The 17,393-nt window shown below is 34.6% G+C and overlaps 1 protein-coding gene across 3 annotated transcripts in view; it reads right to left on the bottom strand.

The window, feature by feature from the left end:
• LOC111504387 (uncharacterized) overlaps positions 1-17,393 on the bottom strand; it is a 62,395-nt gene that overhangs the window by 26,465 nt on the left and 18,537 nt on the right. For all 3 annotated transcript variants that reach the window (XM_074180578.1, XM_074180579.1, XM_074180580.1), the window contains 2 exons: positions 3,063-15,977; positions 2,759-2,953 (listed from right to left, as the gene is read on the bottom strand). In XM_074180578.1, coding sequence (XP_074036679.1) covers positions 2,759-2,953; positions 3,063-15,977 — 13,110 coding nt within the window. The remainder of the gene's footprint in view (positions 1-2,758; positions 2,954-3,062; positions 15,978-17,393) is intronic.

Here is a 17,393-nt window from a genome sequence, read left to right as displayed (position 1 = left end):
GAACACTGGTTTGAAAGAAAGTTCAAAGACGCTGCATATATATTTTCGAACGACGTATTCAGCCAAGCTAATACAACATATGGAAACCTGTAATCAAGCGAAAAACGGTCAACTCCTGCCAAACGGCCAACTCCCGCTAAACCGCTGAAGCGAAAGGAGGGAATAGAAGTAGGTGAAAGCGATCGAATGACCTATAAATATTTTTTCGCTTATTTTCATTTCTTTTTACTCTGTGGTCATTTCAATCTTCTATCTTGATTAATTCATTTTATTCGTTTTATTATATTTTCATTTCACGTTATAGTGCTTATATATAATTGATATTCTAGCTATTCATTCTAATTTCATTTGTTCATTCATAAATTTCGAATCATATGAGAAACTCTGAACTAGTAAACTTTACCTTGAAACATTGTCAATCACTTTCAAACATAATGTATCATTTTATGAGAGTGCAATTATTTTGGGACATGAAAATTTGAAATATAATCGGTCGGTAGCCAGTCGGTTCGACGTGGGTGCTCTGTTCACTCACTCGATCGATCGTCGAGTTACTCGGTGGTTCAAGCCGCAGGCTAAACGATCGATTTTCACTTGCTATCGTCCAACCCATGTTAGGAATCACACGTTAAAAGGTAAGACCTCGTTAGTCCTTAGTTCGCACAAGTTTCGACTTCTGAGGGTTGTCGTTCGTAGGGGTGCGACAGCTGGTTAACGGAAAAACATATTTTAACATTTTTCTTTAACATACATTTTTACTGTATCTACTCAACTAGAATCAGTGTGGTTATTCTACTGATGAGTTACAGAAAAGCTATAATTATAGTTCGTTACAGTATCTATAATTAACATACGCAAATCCTATATGTGGTAGTCTTTACTGACACCTCAAACTCATAATAGATTGTAGAAAAACGACACAAATCTTCACCGAGCAAATAAAATGTAGAAGACTAACCATAACAAAAAATTCTCAGAATCAGATGGCGTCAAAGGAATGGTCTCATACTTCATTTGTACAGAATGAAAAGTGTCGACTTCATTAGAACTATTATTTCCAAACCAGATCGAAAAGGACCTGACGAATGAAATCCTCAGAAAATTTTATAAGTCAATCTCCCCAACTCAAATTATTGTATAACGCAATATGGTTTTCATTCACTGATTAATGTAGAAAGCCACATGAGTGAAGCCTTTTTTGGGTATTTCTTTTACATATATTTTATTTTTTCTATATAGGACATGATTTTCTGTGATATTTTGTAAAGGAACGTTTTCATGAACGTATATTCAAAACTTCTCAGTTCCGGAGATACATGGTGTGGAAAGTCCTAGCACAATACTGTCAAAGCCAGAAGATACGTTCATTAGTTCGGACTTTCATTGTCTAGTATGAAATAAATTGATTTGAAATTCCTGAAAGAATAAAATTGAAAGATTCCAAACCAAGTTAATTCACGACGTTTCGATTGTTAGTATCCACAATCGTCTTCGGGTGATAACCCTAGTTATCACTTGATATCGTCACACGATATTTCTGTAATACAGCCATAAAAAAATGGTTGACATTTTATAATAAAGAACTGCAAAACATTCCAGTTTAAAAGTAGCGCCAGAGATAAACGAGCACTTCAACACGTTTGTTTTTTCATTGCGGTCATATTTATTTCAGAAAAATCATAATTGCCGATTATTCTTGACTATTATTCGGTTATTATTCATCAAAATTTAGGGATAGTTAGGGATGTTTTGTATGTGATGGAATCGGCGGATACTTGATGAAAATCCATAACGTATTCAAGAAACACTTTATTAAGAGATTTTCACTAAAGAGTTTTACAAAAACGCAACTCGTGTTTCGTTTTACAATAGCTTCTTCAGGCGTATATTTTTTTTTGTAGGAAATGGCAATGCAACAATGACGTATTGAATGAAATGAACAGACTAAGGAACATGTCCAACGATAACTAAAAAATACAAAATAAATTTTAAAGAAAATTTGATTTCGAAAAATATTTTTTACTCTTATCCCGTCGAATAATGAGACTTTGGAATCAAAAGGAGTGCAAAATGTGTAGAATATTTCAGTAGCAACCTGGGTGTATCGAATGCTGGAAAAGCGATAATAGCTGACTAAAAAAAGTGAATTTAAAATCATAATTGTTTCATTGAAAAGTGTGCAAGGGCTAATGATTTTAGTACTTTTATTCAGGATACAAGTAATACATATTTCAATAATAATATTCACGCAATATCTGTCTGAAGTAATTTCGGACATAGTTGAGTAAATTTGGAACAATTTCTCAGAAAAAAAATTGATAAAAAATAACGTTTTAAATTCAACAATTTAACCCGATTACCCCTAATGTTATTGAGTGTGTGGTTTAAAATTTTTTGGCTTTGGGAGAACCAATTAGCCAGACTGTTTTAATGAAAAACTATTTGAAAGTAACATTGAGTAGTAGCTCAAACACAGATTTTTTCCCTCGTTTTTTGCTTTTTGAATTTTCATTTCTGTTTGTTTTTGTATTTTTTTTCTTTTCTTTTTGTTTTTGCATTTTGATTTTTTTTTGTATTTTTATTTTCAAATAAGTGTTTTTTCTTGATTTGTTTTATATTTTTGGTTCCCTTATTATTTTTTTTTGTTAATATTTTTTTTTTTAATTTTATATAGATTTTTTTTTTCAATGCGTTTGTACATAATATGATTCAATTTCTGTTATTAAATTGAATTATAAAAATTTCAATACCTACCTACCTAGTTCGGAAGTACCAGACGTTGTGTATTTTGGTTTGAATTTTTCTGTAGTTATTTCTTCGGAACAAGGTTCACACAATTCTGATTTTTCTTGAACGTTAGTGAAAGCAAATTCTTCAAAAGTCTCCTCACTAGGTTCTACAAGTGTACTTGTTCCGTTAGAATAATCAGTAACACGCAGAACTGCTTCGTTTTCTAAAAAATAAGGAATTGGAACATTGGAAACTGCATATTTTAGATCTAAAAAATGGAATCTCTTATTTATCCATTTTTGAAATAGCTTTTCGGAGGTGAACATGCGTACCTGTCGATGTTCTGTAACCAGCTGTTGTTTCGACTGAACTTAGTCTGGAACTTGATTTCTCTGTTGGTATTGCTGTGCCTGTAATTCTTCCAAACTCAGAAATTACTGTTTCTGTTATATGTGTAGACCCCTTATTAATGTCTTCTTCAACTTTTACAGTTGTACGGATCTCTTCGGGTAATTTAACTAGTGTCTCTATTTTTGATGTGGCGACAGATGAAATTGTACTATGGGAAGAAAACATTTTTTCTGGGGACACTGTATATACTTGTATAGTCGACTTTTCAGTGTTTATTGTAGATGTTTCAACTTGCTTTTCTGCAATAGTTTTTGGAATGGACAAAGTGATCATTTTTGAAGAGTATGAAGATGCATTCTCATTCATTGAAGCCTCCTTTGTCATTTGACTCGTAATGTGTTTTCTTAACGATGTATTTTCGACTTCGGTAAAGGTCTGAATTCCCATTTTGGTACTGAGTGCCTTATCGGTGTCAAATATTTCTGGTGTTTTCGAAGACGATGACAATGACTTTGATTCATGAGATATAGATTCACCTGATTGTTTGCCTTCCAAATTAACCCCTGTCGAAGTAATTTTACTCCCTTTTCCTGATGTTTTACCAACCGAAAGATGTGTTACATGTGTATTCTGCATTGATTCACTTTCATTGATATTATTGAGCCCTCGCGTAAGAGACAATTGTTCTTTTTCTGTCGACTCAGAATGATACGAAACATCACTTGCAGTTTCCTCTGACACTGGTGTTTTCTGTGTAGGGCTGTAGGTTTCGCTGAATGTTGCAATTTTAACTGCAGAAATTTGGGAACCGATTTCTGTGCCAGAACCTAATTTGGTACTCATTGAAGGAACATGTTCAGTTTCTTTTGCACTTGACACTTTCTGTAAAGTGCTATACATTCTCTCGTGAGCCAATCCTGTAGGAACTTGAAAGTTCATTTCAGTAGGGACTGAAGTCTCTGAACTACTGATTGGTGAAAAATGTAAAGTTTCATCTGATACTGACGTTTCCTGTGGAGAGCTGTAGGTTACCTCAGGAGTTGTAGAAGATGTATTGATGACGGTAGAAATTCCATATTTCGTGTCTGTGATGGACAACATTTCATATCTACTGCGACCTAAAGTTGATTCGGTATTTGTTGAAGAAATATGGTCTGTTTCTTCTGTTCTCTGTACTTCGAGACTTATATTCACTATTGTAGGAATTTTAGAGTCCGTTCTGTTGGTGGTCATTATTTGATGTTCAGTAAATACTGAAATTGATTCTGAACCAGCTATTGAAAAGTGTTCAGTTTCTTCTGATAATGATGTTTCCTTCAGAGGGCTGTACATTTCCTCAGAAGGAACATTGCTGACTGACGAGAATTGAGAACTAGTTTCTGTGGTGGACAACATCTCAAATCTACTTCGGTTTGGAGGTGATTCGGTACTCGTTGAAAGTACTCGTTCCGCCTCTGTTTTCTGTGGAGGACTATATATTGATTCGAGAGATACATTCACTGGTATGGTAATTTGAGAATCCGATTTGGAGGTTGAAAACATTTCATGGTCAGTAGCAACTGAAGCTGAATTAGCTACTGGGACGTTTTCAGTTCCTGTTGAGACCGATATATTCTTTGGAGAGCTGGACATTGCTTCGGAAGTTATATTCTCTAATGCGATAATTTCAAAGCTAGTTTCTGAGGTTGAAAACATCTCATGTTTTGACGTATCCAGTGGAGGGCTGTACATTTCTTTAGAAGTTTCGCTGCCAAATGTGGGAATTTGCGAACTGATTGTTGCGTTGTACAATATTTCATATCCATTTGGGACTGGAGTTGTTACTGTACTAGTAGAAGAAATGAGTTTGATTTCTTCTGCCTCTGATGTTTTGTGACCAGACCTGTACATTGCTTCGAAAGTCGAAGTCACATCTGTAGGGATTCGAGAACTTCTTTCAGAGATAGGAAACATATATTTAGTAGCGAGTGATTTATAATCAGTTAATGAAAATTGTTCAGTTTCTTCTGATACTGATGTTTTCTGTGAAGAGGTGTATATTTCCTCAGAAGTTGTATTCTCAACTGCAGAAATTTGAGAACTGGTTTCGGTGATGGAAAATATTTCATATTTACTACTATCCGAAGATGATTCGATACCTATTGAAGGAATACGTTCAGTTTCCTTTGCAATTGATGTTTTCTGAATAGAGCTGTTCCCTAATTCCTGAGCTACATTCAGCTCTTCATGAATCTGAGAGCTAGTTTCAGAAGTTGAAAATATTTTATGCTCAGTTGAAATTGAACTTGATTCTGAACTAGCTGATGAAAAATGTTCTAATTGTTCTGTTACTGATTTTCCCAGAGTTAGATTCTCTTCTGAAGAAATTTGGAAGCTTGTTTCGGTAGTTAATATTGACAATGAAGTAAACTCTGAACCAGTTGATGAAATACGTCCGTTTCCTTCCGATATCGATGCTTCCTGTAGAGAGCTGTTTATTCCCTCAGAAGTTGCATTACCCACTGTAGAAAAGTGCGAACTATCTTCTATAGTGGATATTTCATATCTACCAAACACTGAAGTTGATTCGATACTTGTTGGAACAATAATCTCAGTTCCTTTTGTCACTGATGTTTTCTGCTCAAGGTTGTGCATTGCTTCCAAAGTCGCATTCACCTCTGTAGAAATTCGAGAACTCATTTCGGTTGTAAACAGTTCTTGTTCAGTAGACATTGAAGTTGACTCTGAAAAATGTTCTATTTCTTCTGATACCAATGTTTCCTGGGGTAGAGAGATAGTTTCGGTGGTTGAAAACATTCCATTTTCAGTAGAAATTGAACTTAACTCTGAACTAGCTACTGAAAAATATTTATCTTCTTCTGTTACTGGTATTTTCTGTGAAGAGATGTACATTTCCTTAAAAGTTGCATTGCCAACCGCTGAAATTTGAGAACCGGTTTCTGTGGTGGATGAAATTTGGTGTCTACCACTTCCCAAAGATAATTCGGTACTTATTGAAGTAACATATTCAGTTCCTTCTGGTAATGTTTTCTGTGTAGGGCTAAACATTGCTTCGATGGTCACATTCAGTGCTGTGGAAATTTGAGAACTACTTTTGGATGTTGAAAATATTCCATGTCCAGTAGAAATTGAACTTGACTCTGAGTTAGCTACTGATGAATATTCAGTTTCTTGTAATATCGATGTTTTCTTTGAAGAGCTGTACATTTCCCCAAGAGTTGTATTGCCGACCGCTGAAGTTTGTGAATAGGTTTCTATGGTGGGTAATTTTTCGTATCTACTACTGCCCAAAGATAATTCGGCAGTCATTAAGGTAACATTTTCTTCTTTTTCTTCTTCCAATGTTTTCTGTCCAGGGCGGAACAATGATTCAACGGTTACGTTTTCTATTGAGGAACTTTGAGAGCTAGTTTCGAATATTGAAAATATTTCATGTTCAGTAGAAATGGAACTTGCTAGTGGAAACTGTCCAGTTTCTTCAGGCATTGATATTTTCTTTGAAGACCCGCGGATTTCCCCATATGTTGCATTGACAACTGCAGGAGTTTGAGAACTGGTTTCGGTGGTGGATAAAATTTCATATCTACCAACATGTTCAGTTTCTTCTCCTTCGAATGTTTTTGGCGTTGGGCTATACGTCGCTTCGACAGTCATATTTTTTACTGTGAAACTTTCAGTGCTAGTTTCTGACACTGAAAATATTTGATTCTCGGTAGAAATTGAACTTGGCTCTGAACTGGCTACTGGAAAATGTTCAGTTTCTTCTAATATCGATGTTTTTTCTAAAGAGCTGTACTTTTCCTCGTAAGTTGCATTACCAACTGCAGAAATTTGAGAACTAGTTTCTGTGGTGGATAACATTTCATACCTACTACTACCCAAAAACGATTCGATACTCGACAAAGTAACATGATCAGATTCTCTTCCCCATGTTTCCTGCGTAGGTCTATACATTGTTTCGAGGGTAACATTCTCCACTGCGGAACTCTGAGAGCTGGTTTCAGAGGTTGAAAATATTTCATGTTCAGTAGAAATTGAACCTGACTCTAAACTAACTACTGCAAAATGTTCAGTTTCTTCTGATACTGACGGTTTCTTTGAAGAGCTATACATTTTCTCATGAGTTATATTGCTCACTGCTGGAATATGAGAACTAGTTTTGGAGAACATTTCAAATATACCTCTACCCAAAGATGACTGGGTACTTTTCTGTGTAGGCATGTGCATTGCTTCGAGGGTCACATTCTCTACTGACTGAGTTTGAGAGATAGTTTCGGGTGTTGGATACATTTTATATTCAGTAGAAATGGAACTTGTTTCTGAACTAGCTTTTGAAAAATGTTCAATTTCTTGTAAAACAGATGTTTTGTGTGGAAGGTTGTACATTTCCTTAAAAGTTGCATTACCAATTGCAGAAATTTGAGAACTGGTGTTTGTGGTGGACATCATTTCATATCTACCATGCTCTGAAGTCGATTCTGTACTCATTGAAGGAATGTGTTCAGTTTCTTCAGCGATTGATATTTTCTGTAGAGGGCTGTATATCATTGTGAGAGTTAAATTTACTTTTTCAGGAATTTGAGAGATTGTTTCGGAAGTTGAAAATATTTCATTCTCCGTAGATATTAAACTTGATTCTGAACTAGCTACTGAGAAATATTCAGTTTCTTCTGATAGTGAGGTTTCGGACGTCATGTTCTCTTCTGAAGGAATTTGGGAGCTCCTTCCGGTAGTTACAAATATTTCATGTTTTGTAGAAATTGAAGTGAACTCTGAACCAGTTGATGGAATATATTCGGTTTCATTCGATAATGGTGTTTTCTGTGGAGAGCTATATATTTCCCCAGAAGGGCTGTACATTGCTTCCGAAGTCACATTTACCTTTGTAGGAATTTGGGCATTCGTTTCGGTTGTTGTGATTTTTTCTTGTTCCGTGGAGATTGGAGTCGACTCTGGGAAAAATTCAGTTTTTTCTGATTCGTTCTGTGGAGGGCTGTATATTGATTTTAGAGTTACATTCAGATCTGAAGAAGAAGTTGGGAATCTTGTTTCGGTTGTAGGAAACATTTTATGTTCAGTAGTGACTGAATATGATTCAGAACCAACTGATGAAAAATGTTCAGTTTCATCTGATACTGATGTTTTTTGTGAAGATCTGTACATTTCCACATAAGTTGTACTGCCATTTTCTGAAATTTGAGAACTGGTTTCTGTGGTGGACAGCATGCCATATCTACTATGATTTGAAGCTGATTCTGTACTCATTGATGGAATTTGTTCAGTTTCATTTGCAAGTGATGTTTTCTGTTGATGACTGTACAATAACTCCAAAGTCACATTTACTTCTTTAGGAATTTTAGATGTAGCTTTAGATGTTGGAAATATTCCATGCTCAGAAGGTATTGAACTTGATTCTGAACTAACCACCGAGAAATTTTTAGTTTTTTCTGATACTGATGTTTCCAGAGTTATATTATCTACCGAAGGAATTTGGAAACCTGTTTTTTCGGATGATGGTGTTTTCTGTGGAGGAGTGTATATTTTCTCAGAAGTTGTATTACCTACTGTAGAACTTTGTGAAATATTTTCTGTAGTGGCCAATATTTCATATCTACTGAGGATTGAAGTTGACTCGATACTTGTGGGGGCAATATGTCCGGTTTCAGAGATGTTCATAGCCTTCGAAGTCACATTCACTTCTGTAAGAATCTGAGAGCTAGTTTCAGTTGTTGTGAATAGTTTTTGCTCGGTTGAGATTGAACTTGACTTTGAAAATTGCTGAGTTTCTTCTGGTTCTGATGTTTTCTGTGAAGAGCTGTACATTACCTCATAAATTGAATTGCCAATTTCTGAAGTTTGAAAACTGGTTTCTTTGGTGGGTAACTTCTCATACATACTACTACCTGAAGATAATTCGGTACTTGGTAAAGCAGTTTCTTCTTCTCCTAGTGTTTTCTGTGGAAGACTGTACCTTGATTCGAGGGTCAGATTCTTTATTGTTTCAATTCGAGAACTAATTTCGGAAGTGAAAAATATTTCATGTTTTGTAGAAATTGGAGTGGATTCTACACTGGATACCGAAAAATATTCAGTTTCTCCTGTTAGTGATGTTTTCTGTGAAGGGCTATATATTGTTTCCTTCTGTTCTGAAGGAATTTGGAAGTTTGTTACATTAGTTGAGAATATTTTGTGTTCTGTTGAAGCAGAAGCAGTTGACGAGAAATATTCGATTTCTTTTGGTGATGATGATGATGTTTCCTTTGGAGAGCTGTACATTTTCTCAGAAGTTGCATTACCTATTGTTTCTCTGTTGGTTAGAATTTCGTATCCACTGAAGAATGAAGTTGAATCGATATTTGTTGGAGAGATATGCCCCGTTTCTTTTATCGCTGATGTATTCTGCTCGGGGCTATACATTGCTTCCAAAGTCACATTTACCTTTGTAGGAATTTGAGAGTTCGTTTCGGTTGTTGTGATTTTTTCTTGTTCCGTGGAGATTGGAGTCAACTGTGGGAAAAATTCAGTTTTTTCTGATTCGTTCTGTGGAGGGCTGTATATTGATTTTAGAGTTACATTCAGATCTGATGAAGGAGTTGGGAATCTTGTTTCAGATGTAGGAAACATTTTATGTTCAGTAGTGACTGAATATGACTCAGAACCAACTGATGAAAAATGTTCAGTTTCTTCTGATATTGATGTTCTTTGTGAAGAACTGCACATTTCCACATGAGTTGTACTGCCAATTTCTGAAATTTGAGAACTGGTTTCTGTGGTGGACAGCATTTCATATCTACTATGATCCGAAGCTAATTCGGTAATCATTGAAGTAATGTGTTCAGTTTCTTCTGCAATTGATATTTTCTGTAGAGGGCTGTATGCCAATATGAGAGTTATATTTTCTTCTTTAGGAATTTGAGAAATTGTTTCGGAAGTTGAAAATATTTCATGTTCGGTAGATATTGAACTCAATTCTGAACTAGCTACTGAAAAGTGTTCAGTTTCTTCTGATGTTTTTTGTGAAGAACTGTACATTTCCACATAAGTTGTACTGCCAGTTTCTGAAATTTGAGAACTGGTTTCTGTGGTGGACAACATTTTATATCTACTATGATCCGAAGCCGATTCTGTACTCATTGATGGAATGTGTTCAGTTTCTTCTGCAATTGATATTTTCTGTGGAGGGTTGTATGTCAATGTGACAGTTACATTTTCTTCTTTAGGAATTTGAGAAATTGTTTCGGAAGTTGAAAATATTTCATGTTCGGTAGATATTGAACTTAATTCTGAACTAGCTACTGAAAAGTGTTCAGTTTCTTCTGATACTGATGTTTTTTGTGAAGCACTGTACATTTCCACATTAGTTGTACTGTTTATTTCAGAAATTTGAGAACTGGTTTCTGTGGTGGGCAGTATTTCATATCTACTATGATCTGAAGCTGATTCTGTACTCACTGATGGAATGTGTTCAGTTTCTTCTGCAATTGATATTTTCTGTAGAGGGTTGTATGTCAATGTGACAGTCACATTTTCTTCTTTAGGAATTTGAGAAATCGTTTCGGAAGTTGAAAATATTTCATGTTCGGTAGATATGGAACTTGATTCTGAACTAGCTACTGAAAAGTGTTCAGTTTCTTCTGATACTGATATTTTTTGTGAAGAACTGTACATTTCCACATGAGTTGTACTGTTGATTTCTGAAATTTGAGAACTGGTTTCTGTGGTGGACAGCATTTCATATCTATTATGACCTGAAGCTGATTCTGTACTCATTGATGGAATGTGTTCAGTTTCTTCTGCAATTGATATTTTCTTTAGAGGGTTGTATGTCAATGTGACAGTCACATTTTCTTCTTTAGGAATTTGAGAAATCGTTTCGGAAGTTGAAAATATTTCATGTTCGGTAGATATTGAACTTAATTCTGAACTAGCTACTGGAAAGTGTTCAGTTTCTTCTGATGTTTTTTGTGAAGGACTGTACATTTCCACATAAGTTGTACTGCCAGTTTCTGAAATTTGAGAACTGGTTTCTGTGGTGGACAGCATTTCATATCTATTATGACCTGAAGCTGATTCTGTACTCATTGATGGAATGTGTTCAGTTTCTTCTGCAATTGATATTTTCTTTAGAGGGTTGTATGTCAATGTGACAGTCACATTTTTTTCTTTAGGAATCTGAGAGATTATTTCGGAGGTTGAAAATATTTCATGTTCGGTAGATATGGAACTTGATTCTGAACTAGCTACTGAAAAGTGTTCAGTTTCTTCTGATACTGATGTTTTTTGTGAAGAACTGTACGTTTCCACATAAGTTGTACTGTTTATTTCAGAAATTTGAGAACTGTTTTCTGTGGTGGACAGCATTTCATATCTACTATGATCTAAAGCTGATTCTGTACTCATTGATGAAGGAATGTGTTCACTTTCTTCTGCAATTGAAATTTTCTGTAGAGGGCTGTATGTCAATATGAGAGTTACATTTTCTTCTATGGGAATTTGATAAATTGTTTCGGAAGTTGAAAATATTTCATGTTCGGTAGATATTGAACTTAATTCTGAACTAGCTACTGGAAAGTGTTCAGTTTCTTCTGATGTTTTTTGTGAAGGACTGTACATTTCCACATAAGTTGTACTGCCAGTTTCTGAAATTTGAGAACTGGTTTCTGTGGTGGACAGCATTTCATATCTATTATGACCTGAAGCTGATTCTGTACTCATTGACGGAATGTGTTCAGTTTCTTCTGCAATTGATATTTTCTTTAGAGGGTTGTATGTCAATGTGACAGTCACATTTTTTTCTTTAGGAATCTGAGAGATTATTTCGGAGGTTGAAAATATTTCATGTTCGGTAGATATGGAACTTGATTCTGAACTAGCTACTGAAAAGTGTTCAGTTTCTTCTGATACTGATATTTTTTGTGAAGAACTGTACATTTCCACATGAGTTGTACTGTTGGTTTCTGAAATTTGAGAACTGGTTTCTGTGGTGGACAGCATTTCATATCTATTATGATCTGAAGCTGATTCTGTACTCATTGATGGAATGTGTTCAGTTTCTTCTGCAATTGATATTTTCTGTGGAGGGTTGTATGTCAATGTGACAGTTACATTTTCTTCTTTAGGAATTTGAGAAATCGTTTCGGAAGTTGAAAATATTTCATGTTCGGTAGATATTGAACTAGCTGCAGAAAAATATTCAGTTTCTTTCAATATCGATGATTTATTTGGAGAGCTGTATTTTTCCCCATAAGTTGCATTGTCAATTGCAGAAATTTGAGAACTAGTTTCTGTGGTGGATAACATATTATATCTACTACTACCCAAAACCGATTCGATACTCAATAAAGTAACTTGGTCAGTTTCTTTTTCCCCTGTTTCCTGCGTAGGTCTATACATTGTTTCGAGGGTCACATTCTTCACAGCGAAACTCCGAGAGCTACTTTCAGAAGTTGAAAATATTTCCTGTTCAGTAGAAATTGAAGCGGACTCTAAACTAACTACTGCAAAATGTTCAGTTTCTTCTAATACTGACGGTTTCTCAGAAGAGCTGAATATTTTCTCATGAGTTATATTACTTATTGCTGGAATATAAGAACTAGTTTCATATGTACTAGTACCCAAAGATGATTCAGTACCTAATGGAGTATTATGTTCGGTTTCCACCCCTTCTAATGTTTTCTCTGTCAGGCTGTACATTGCTTTGACAGTTGTATTCTCCATTGTGGTAATGTGAGGGCTAGTTTCGTGAGTTGAAAATGTTTCATGTTCAGTAGGTATTGAAACTATCCCTGAACTAGCTTCTGAAAAATGTTCAGTTTCTTGTGATAGTGCTGTTTTCTTTGATGAACTGAATATCTTCTCATGGGTTGTATTGCCAATTGATATAATTTTGGAACTGATTTCTGTGGTGAAAAATGTATTCGGCGAAGGGCTGTATATTATTTCGAAGGTATTATTCTCTATTGTGGGAAATTGAGAACTAGTTTCGGAGGTTGAAAATGTTTCACGTTCAATAGAGAGGGAACTTAAATTAGTCACCAAATAATGTTCAGTTTCTTCTGCTCGCGAAGTTTTTTGTGAAGTTTCGTTTTCCGAACCATAGTCCTGATATTCTGGTAATGCCGTGACTACTATGAACTGGACGTCATTTTCATCGTACTCTGTCACTTCTTGATGTTTTGTAGCATTGATTTGTGAAAGAAGTTTTTCCAAATCTTTCGTTGGTTTCGTTTCTCCTTCTGAAATTTCTGATTCATTCATTTCAGATATTGTTGAAACTTCTTTGGAGGAGGGTGTTTTTATTGACTCCGTTGGAGTTTCGGATTCGGAATTCGATTCTATTGACGTTACTTCAGATTTCAACATTTTTGATTCTTCAATATATTTCTGTGTTTCCACAGACTCAGTTGAATATAATTCTGTGAAAATTTCTTCAGAAACTGAAATAGGTTTCGCCATAGGTGCATAGAATGCTGTAGTTCTTCCCACTTTCTCGATCTCATTCGAAGTCGATTCTGAAAAAGTTTCTTCAGATGTTAAAATTTCCCATTCTTTTGTGGATTTTCTCGTTGAAGTAAACTCATTTTGAGATGATTCTTCAATTTCTTCAGTTTGATTTGAGGTTACTTCAGCCGTCCAAATTTTAAAATCTCTAGTGATTTCTTCAATTTCTTCAGTCTCATTTGAAGTTAATTCTATTGAAGTTGGTTTCAATGTCGAAAATTTCAGTTTTTTGGTATATTTCTCCATTTCTTCTCCAGATTCATTTGAAGTTAATTCTGTTGAAGTTGCTTCATAAATTGAAATCATGGATTTTTCAGTAGACTCTTTCATTTCCTTAGTTTCTCCAGAAATTGACTCCGCTGAGGAAGCTTCAGAAATCGAAATATTTGACTTTTCGGTGGACTGCTCAGTTTCTTGAATTTCATTTGAAGTTTCTATCGCTGAAGTAGTATGTAAGGCTATCGAAATTTTTGATTTTATGGTAGGTTCTTTCATTTTTACAGTCTTATTTGTAGTTGATTCTGTTGCAGTTGCTTTGGACATTGATATTGTTGATTCCACTTCATCAGTTTGACTTGAAGTTAATTCAACTGAAGTTACCTTTGACGACGTCAAAATTTGAGACTTTTCAGTGAATTCTTTCATTTTCTTGACCTCATTTGAAATTAATTCTGTTGACGTTGCTTCAAATATCAAAACTTCTTCAGTACGTTCGTTCATTTCCTCGGAGTTCAGTGGAAACAATTCTGTGAAAGTTGATTCGGATGTTCGTATTATCGGTTTTTCGGTGGATTCTATTTCCTCAGTTCCATTTAGAGCGAACTCCTTTAAAGTTGCTCTAGATGTAGTTGAAACTTCAGATTCTGCGGATTCTTCCACTTTCTGAGTCATATTTGAAGTTATTTCAGTTGAAGTTGTTTTGAACATCGATTTTTCAGTGAATTCTATTCGCTCAATTTCATTTGGAGTAAACTCTTCGGCAGTTCCTTCATATCGAGTCGAAATTACATATTCCTTAGTGAGTTGTTCCATTTGCTCACTTCCAGTTGAATGTAATTCTATTGGAGTTGATTCTTTGGTTTCTTCCGCTTCCTTAGATTCGCCTGAAGTTGATTCAGTTGAAAATGCTTTGAATGTCGAAATAATCGATTTTTCAGTGGATGCTATTTCTGGGGTTTGTTTTGAAATTAACTTTGCTGAAGTCACTTCAGGAGTCGAAATATTTGACTTCTTGATATATTCTTCCAATTTCTCAGTTGTATTTGAAGTTGACTGGGCTGAAATGGTTTTGAATGAGACCGAAATGTCATATCCTTCGGTTGATTCCTCCAGTTCTTCAGTCTCATTTGAAGTTAATTCTGTTGAAGTTGTTCGGAAAATTGGAATCATAGTTGTTTTAATGGATTTTTCCATTTCCTCAGATTCTGTAACGGTTTCTTTGGATTTTGAAATTTTCGTTTCTTCATTATATTCTTCTATTCCCTCAAATTCATTTGAAATGGGTTCTATTGAAGTAATCGATTTTTTAGTAAATTCAATTTCCTCACTTTCTTTCGAAATTGACTCCTTTGAAGTTGTTTCGGAATTTGAAATGTCATTAGAAGTTATTTCTGTTGAAGTAGTTTGGGTTGACATCAACGTCTTAAATTCTCCAGTGGATTCTTTCATTATCTCATCATTGTTTGATGTTAGTTCTTTGGTCATCGATATTATTGCCTTTCCAGTAGATTCCATTCCACCATTCGAATTCAGTTCTGTTAATGTGACTTCGGATATCAATATTTTCGATTCTTCAGTATATTCTTTCATTTCCTCATACTGTGTTGAAAACAATTTCGTCAAATTTGCTTTGTTCGTTGAAGTTATCGTTGTTTTGGTGAATTCTGTTTGTCCAGTTTCATTTAAAGTGGACTCTGATGAAGTTGGTTCGGGAGTTAAAACATTCAATACTTTGGTGGTTTCTTCAGTTTCCTCGGTTTCATTTGAAGTTATTTTTGCTGCAGTGCTCTGGGATGATGTCGAAATTGTCAATTTTCTGATGGACTCTTCAATTTTCTCAGACTCATTTGAAGTTGATTCTGTTGAAGCTAGTTTCGACGTTGAAATTTCCGGTTCTTTAGTATATTCCTCCATTCCCTCAGAATCATTTGTAGATATTTCTATGGAAAATCCTATGGATGACATAGATTCTTCCAAGTTCTTTTTTGAAGTTATTATTGTTGAGGTTGATTCCAAAGTTGACATTTTTGAGCTTTTGGTGATCTCTTTCATTTTCTCACTCACATACAAATTTTCATATTCCGCTGTTTCTCCCTTTGTCGACGTAATTTCTATTCCTGAAGTTTTTATAACTGCTAGAGGTTTCAGTGTAGAAATAACTTCTGTTGTTGCCCCATCTGTAATAATAATAATAATAATCTTTACTGCAAAAAACTGTAATAGTTCGAGATACAATATAAATAATTGAATCAGCAATGAAATGAATGGGTGAATTTACAGATTTTTTGTGAATAGTTTCTATATCTAATAATTCATTAGGTTTATATGAATATAGATTATTATTGAATAAGGAAACGCATTAATAAACTGCTACATTATATAAACACAAATACAAATTAAATCAAAATAACAAACAAGGACAAAACCTGCAAGAAATGGATAACTTGGGAGTAACTTACATTTATTCAAGAAAAAAATTATCTTTATGGAATGCTCAGTAGGAATCCTCAAACATCAATATGATAATCGAAAGAATGAATTACATAAACTAATTCAAAGTGTTAAAAAAATGTATTTCCTAACTAAAATCTCAAAAAATCAAAATAAACCGAAATAAGGCCTCTGGAACAGTGTGAATGACACTTGCAATAAAGCAAAAAATAAAAAAGAAATAACGAAAATAAAAGTGGAAAACAATGAAATGATCACTAAAGAAAAAAATATAGCAAATGCATTTAACCAACACTACAGTAAAATAGGAAAGAAATTGCAGATAAAATAAAAACTCCCGATAACTTTGAAGAAAAGATATTTAGAAATGTCAAAAGCATGTTTATTTAACCAACCACGGATCGTTAGGTTATAGGAATGATAGAAGAAAAGAAGTCAAAGAAAAGTCTAGGAGATAACAAAAATGCGGACACGTTAAATAAAATGCCATAGCAGGTCTAATTGTTCATATCATTGATAATTATTTTGTGAAAGGAATATTTTCGAATATTTTCAAAAATGGTACCGTCGAACCACTCTTCAAGATCGGTGATTGATTCCAAATCAACAATTACAGACCCATTCATTTCACTGGTTTCAAATATAACAAAAGTTATGGAAAAAATCAAATAAAAAAAAGAATGACACAATTTACGGAGGAACATAGTATTCTGTCAGAAAATCAATAAGGTTTCAAAGGGGGATGTTCAGCAGAGACCAACAGACTAACATCAATAATTTATGAATCACTAGACAATTCAAAGCCAGCAAACATAACAAATTAATTTTAAATAGAGACAAAACCAAATACTTGTCATCCACCTCCTACACTAATAACCTTTCAAACATGGGTCCTTTGAAACTTCAAGAGGAAACTTCAATACCGGAGGCCTCTACAATCAAATACTTAGGAGTAATTCTGTTACATCCATTTTTTTTAACTGATTCAGTTTTATTCAACTTAACTCAAGTGGTTATCCTGAGAGGCAGTTACCTTCCCATATTCTAGATCGACATATGAAATGGGATCTACATATGTCACATTTAACTAGAAAATTACGCGGATTTTTATCACGTTTCAAATTATTGAAAGGAATTCTCGA

Source organism: Leptinotarsa decemlineata, unplaced genomic scaffold, assembly GCF_025532065.1.
Source record: "Leptinotarsa decemlineata unplaced genomic scaffold, Ldec_3_MD MMD2_tig00026299_RagTag_RagTag, whole genome shotgun sequence".
Lineage (NCBI taxonomy): Eukaryota > Metazoa > Arthropoda > Insecta > Coleoptera > Chrysomelidae > Leptinotarsa > Leptinotarsa decemlineata.
Note: the sequence above shows the minus strand (reverse complement) of the source record. Positions and strands in the feature narration are given on the sequence as shown.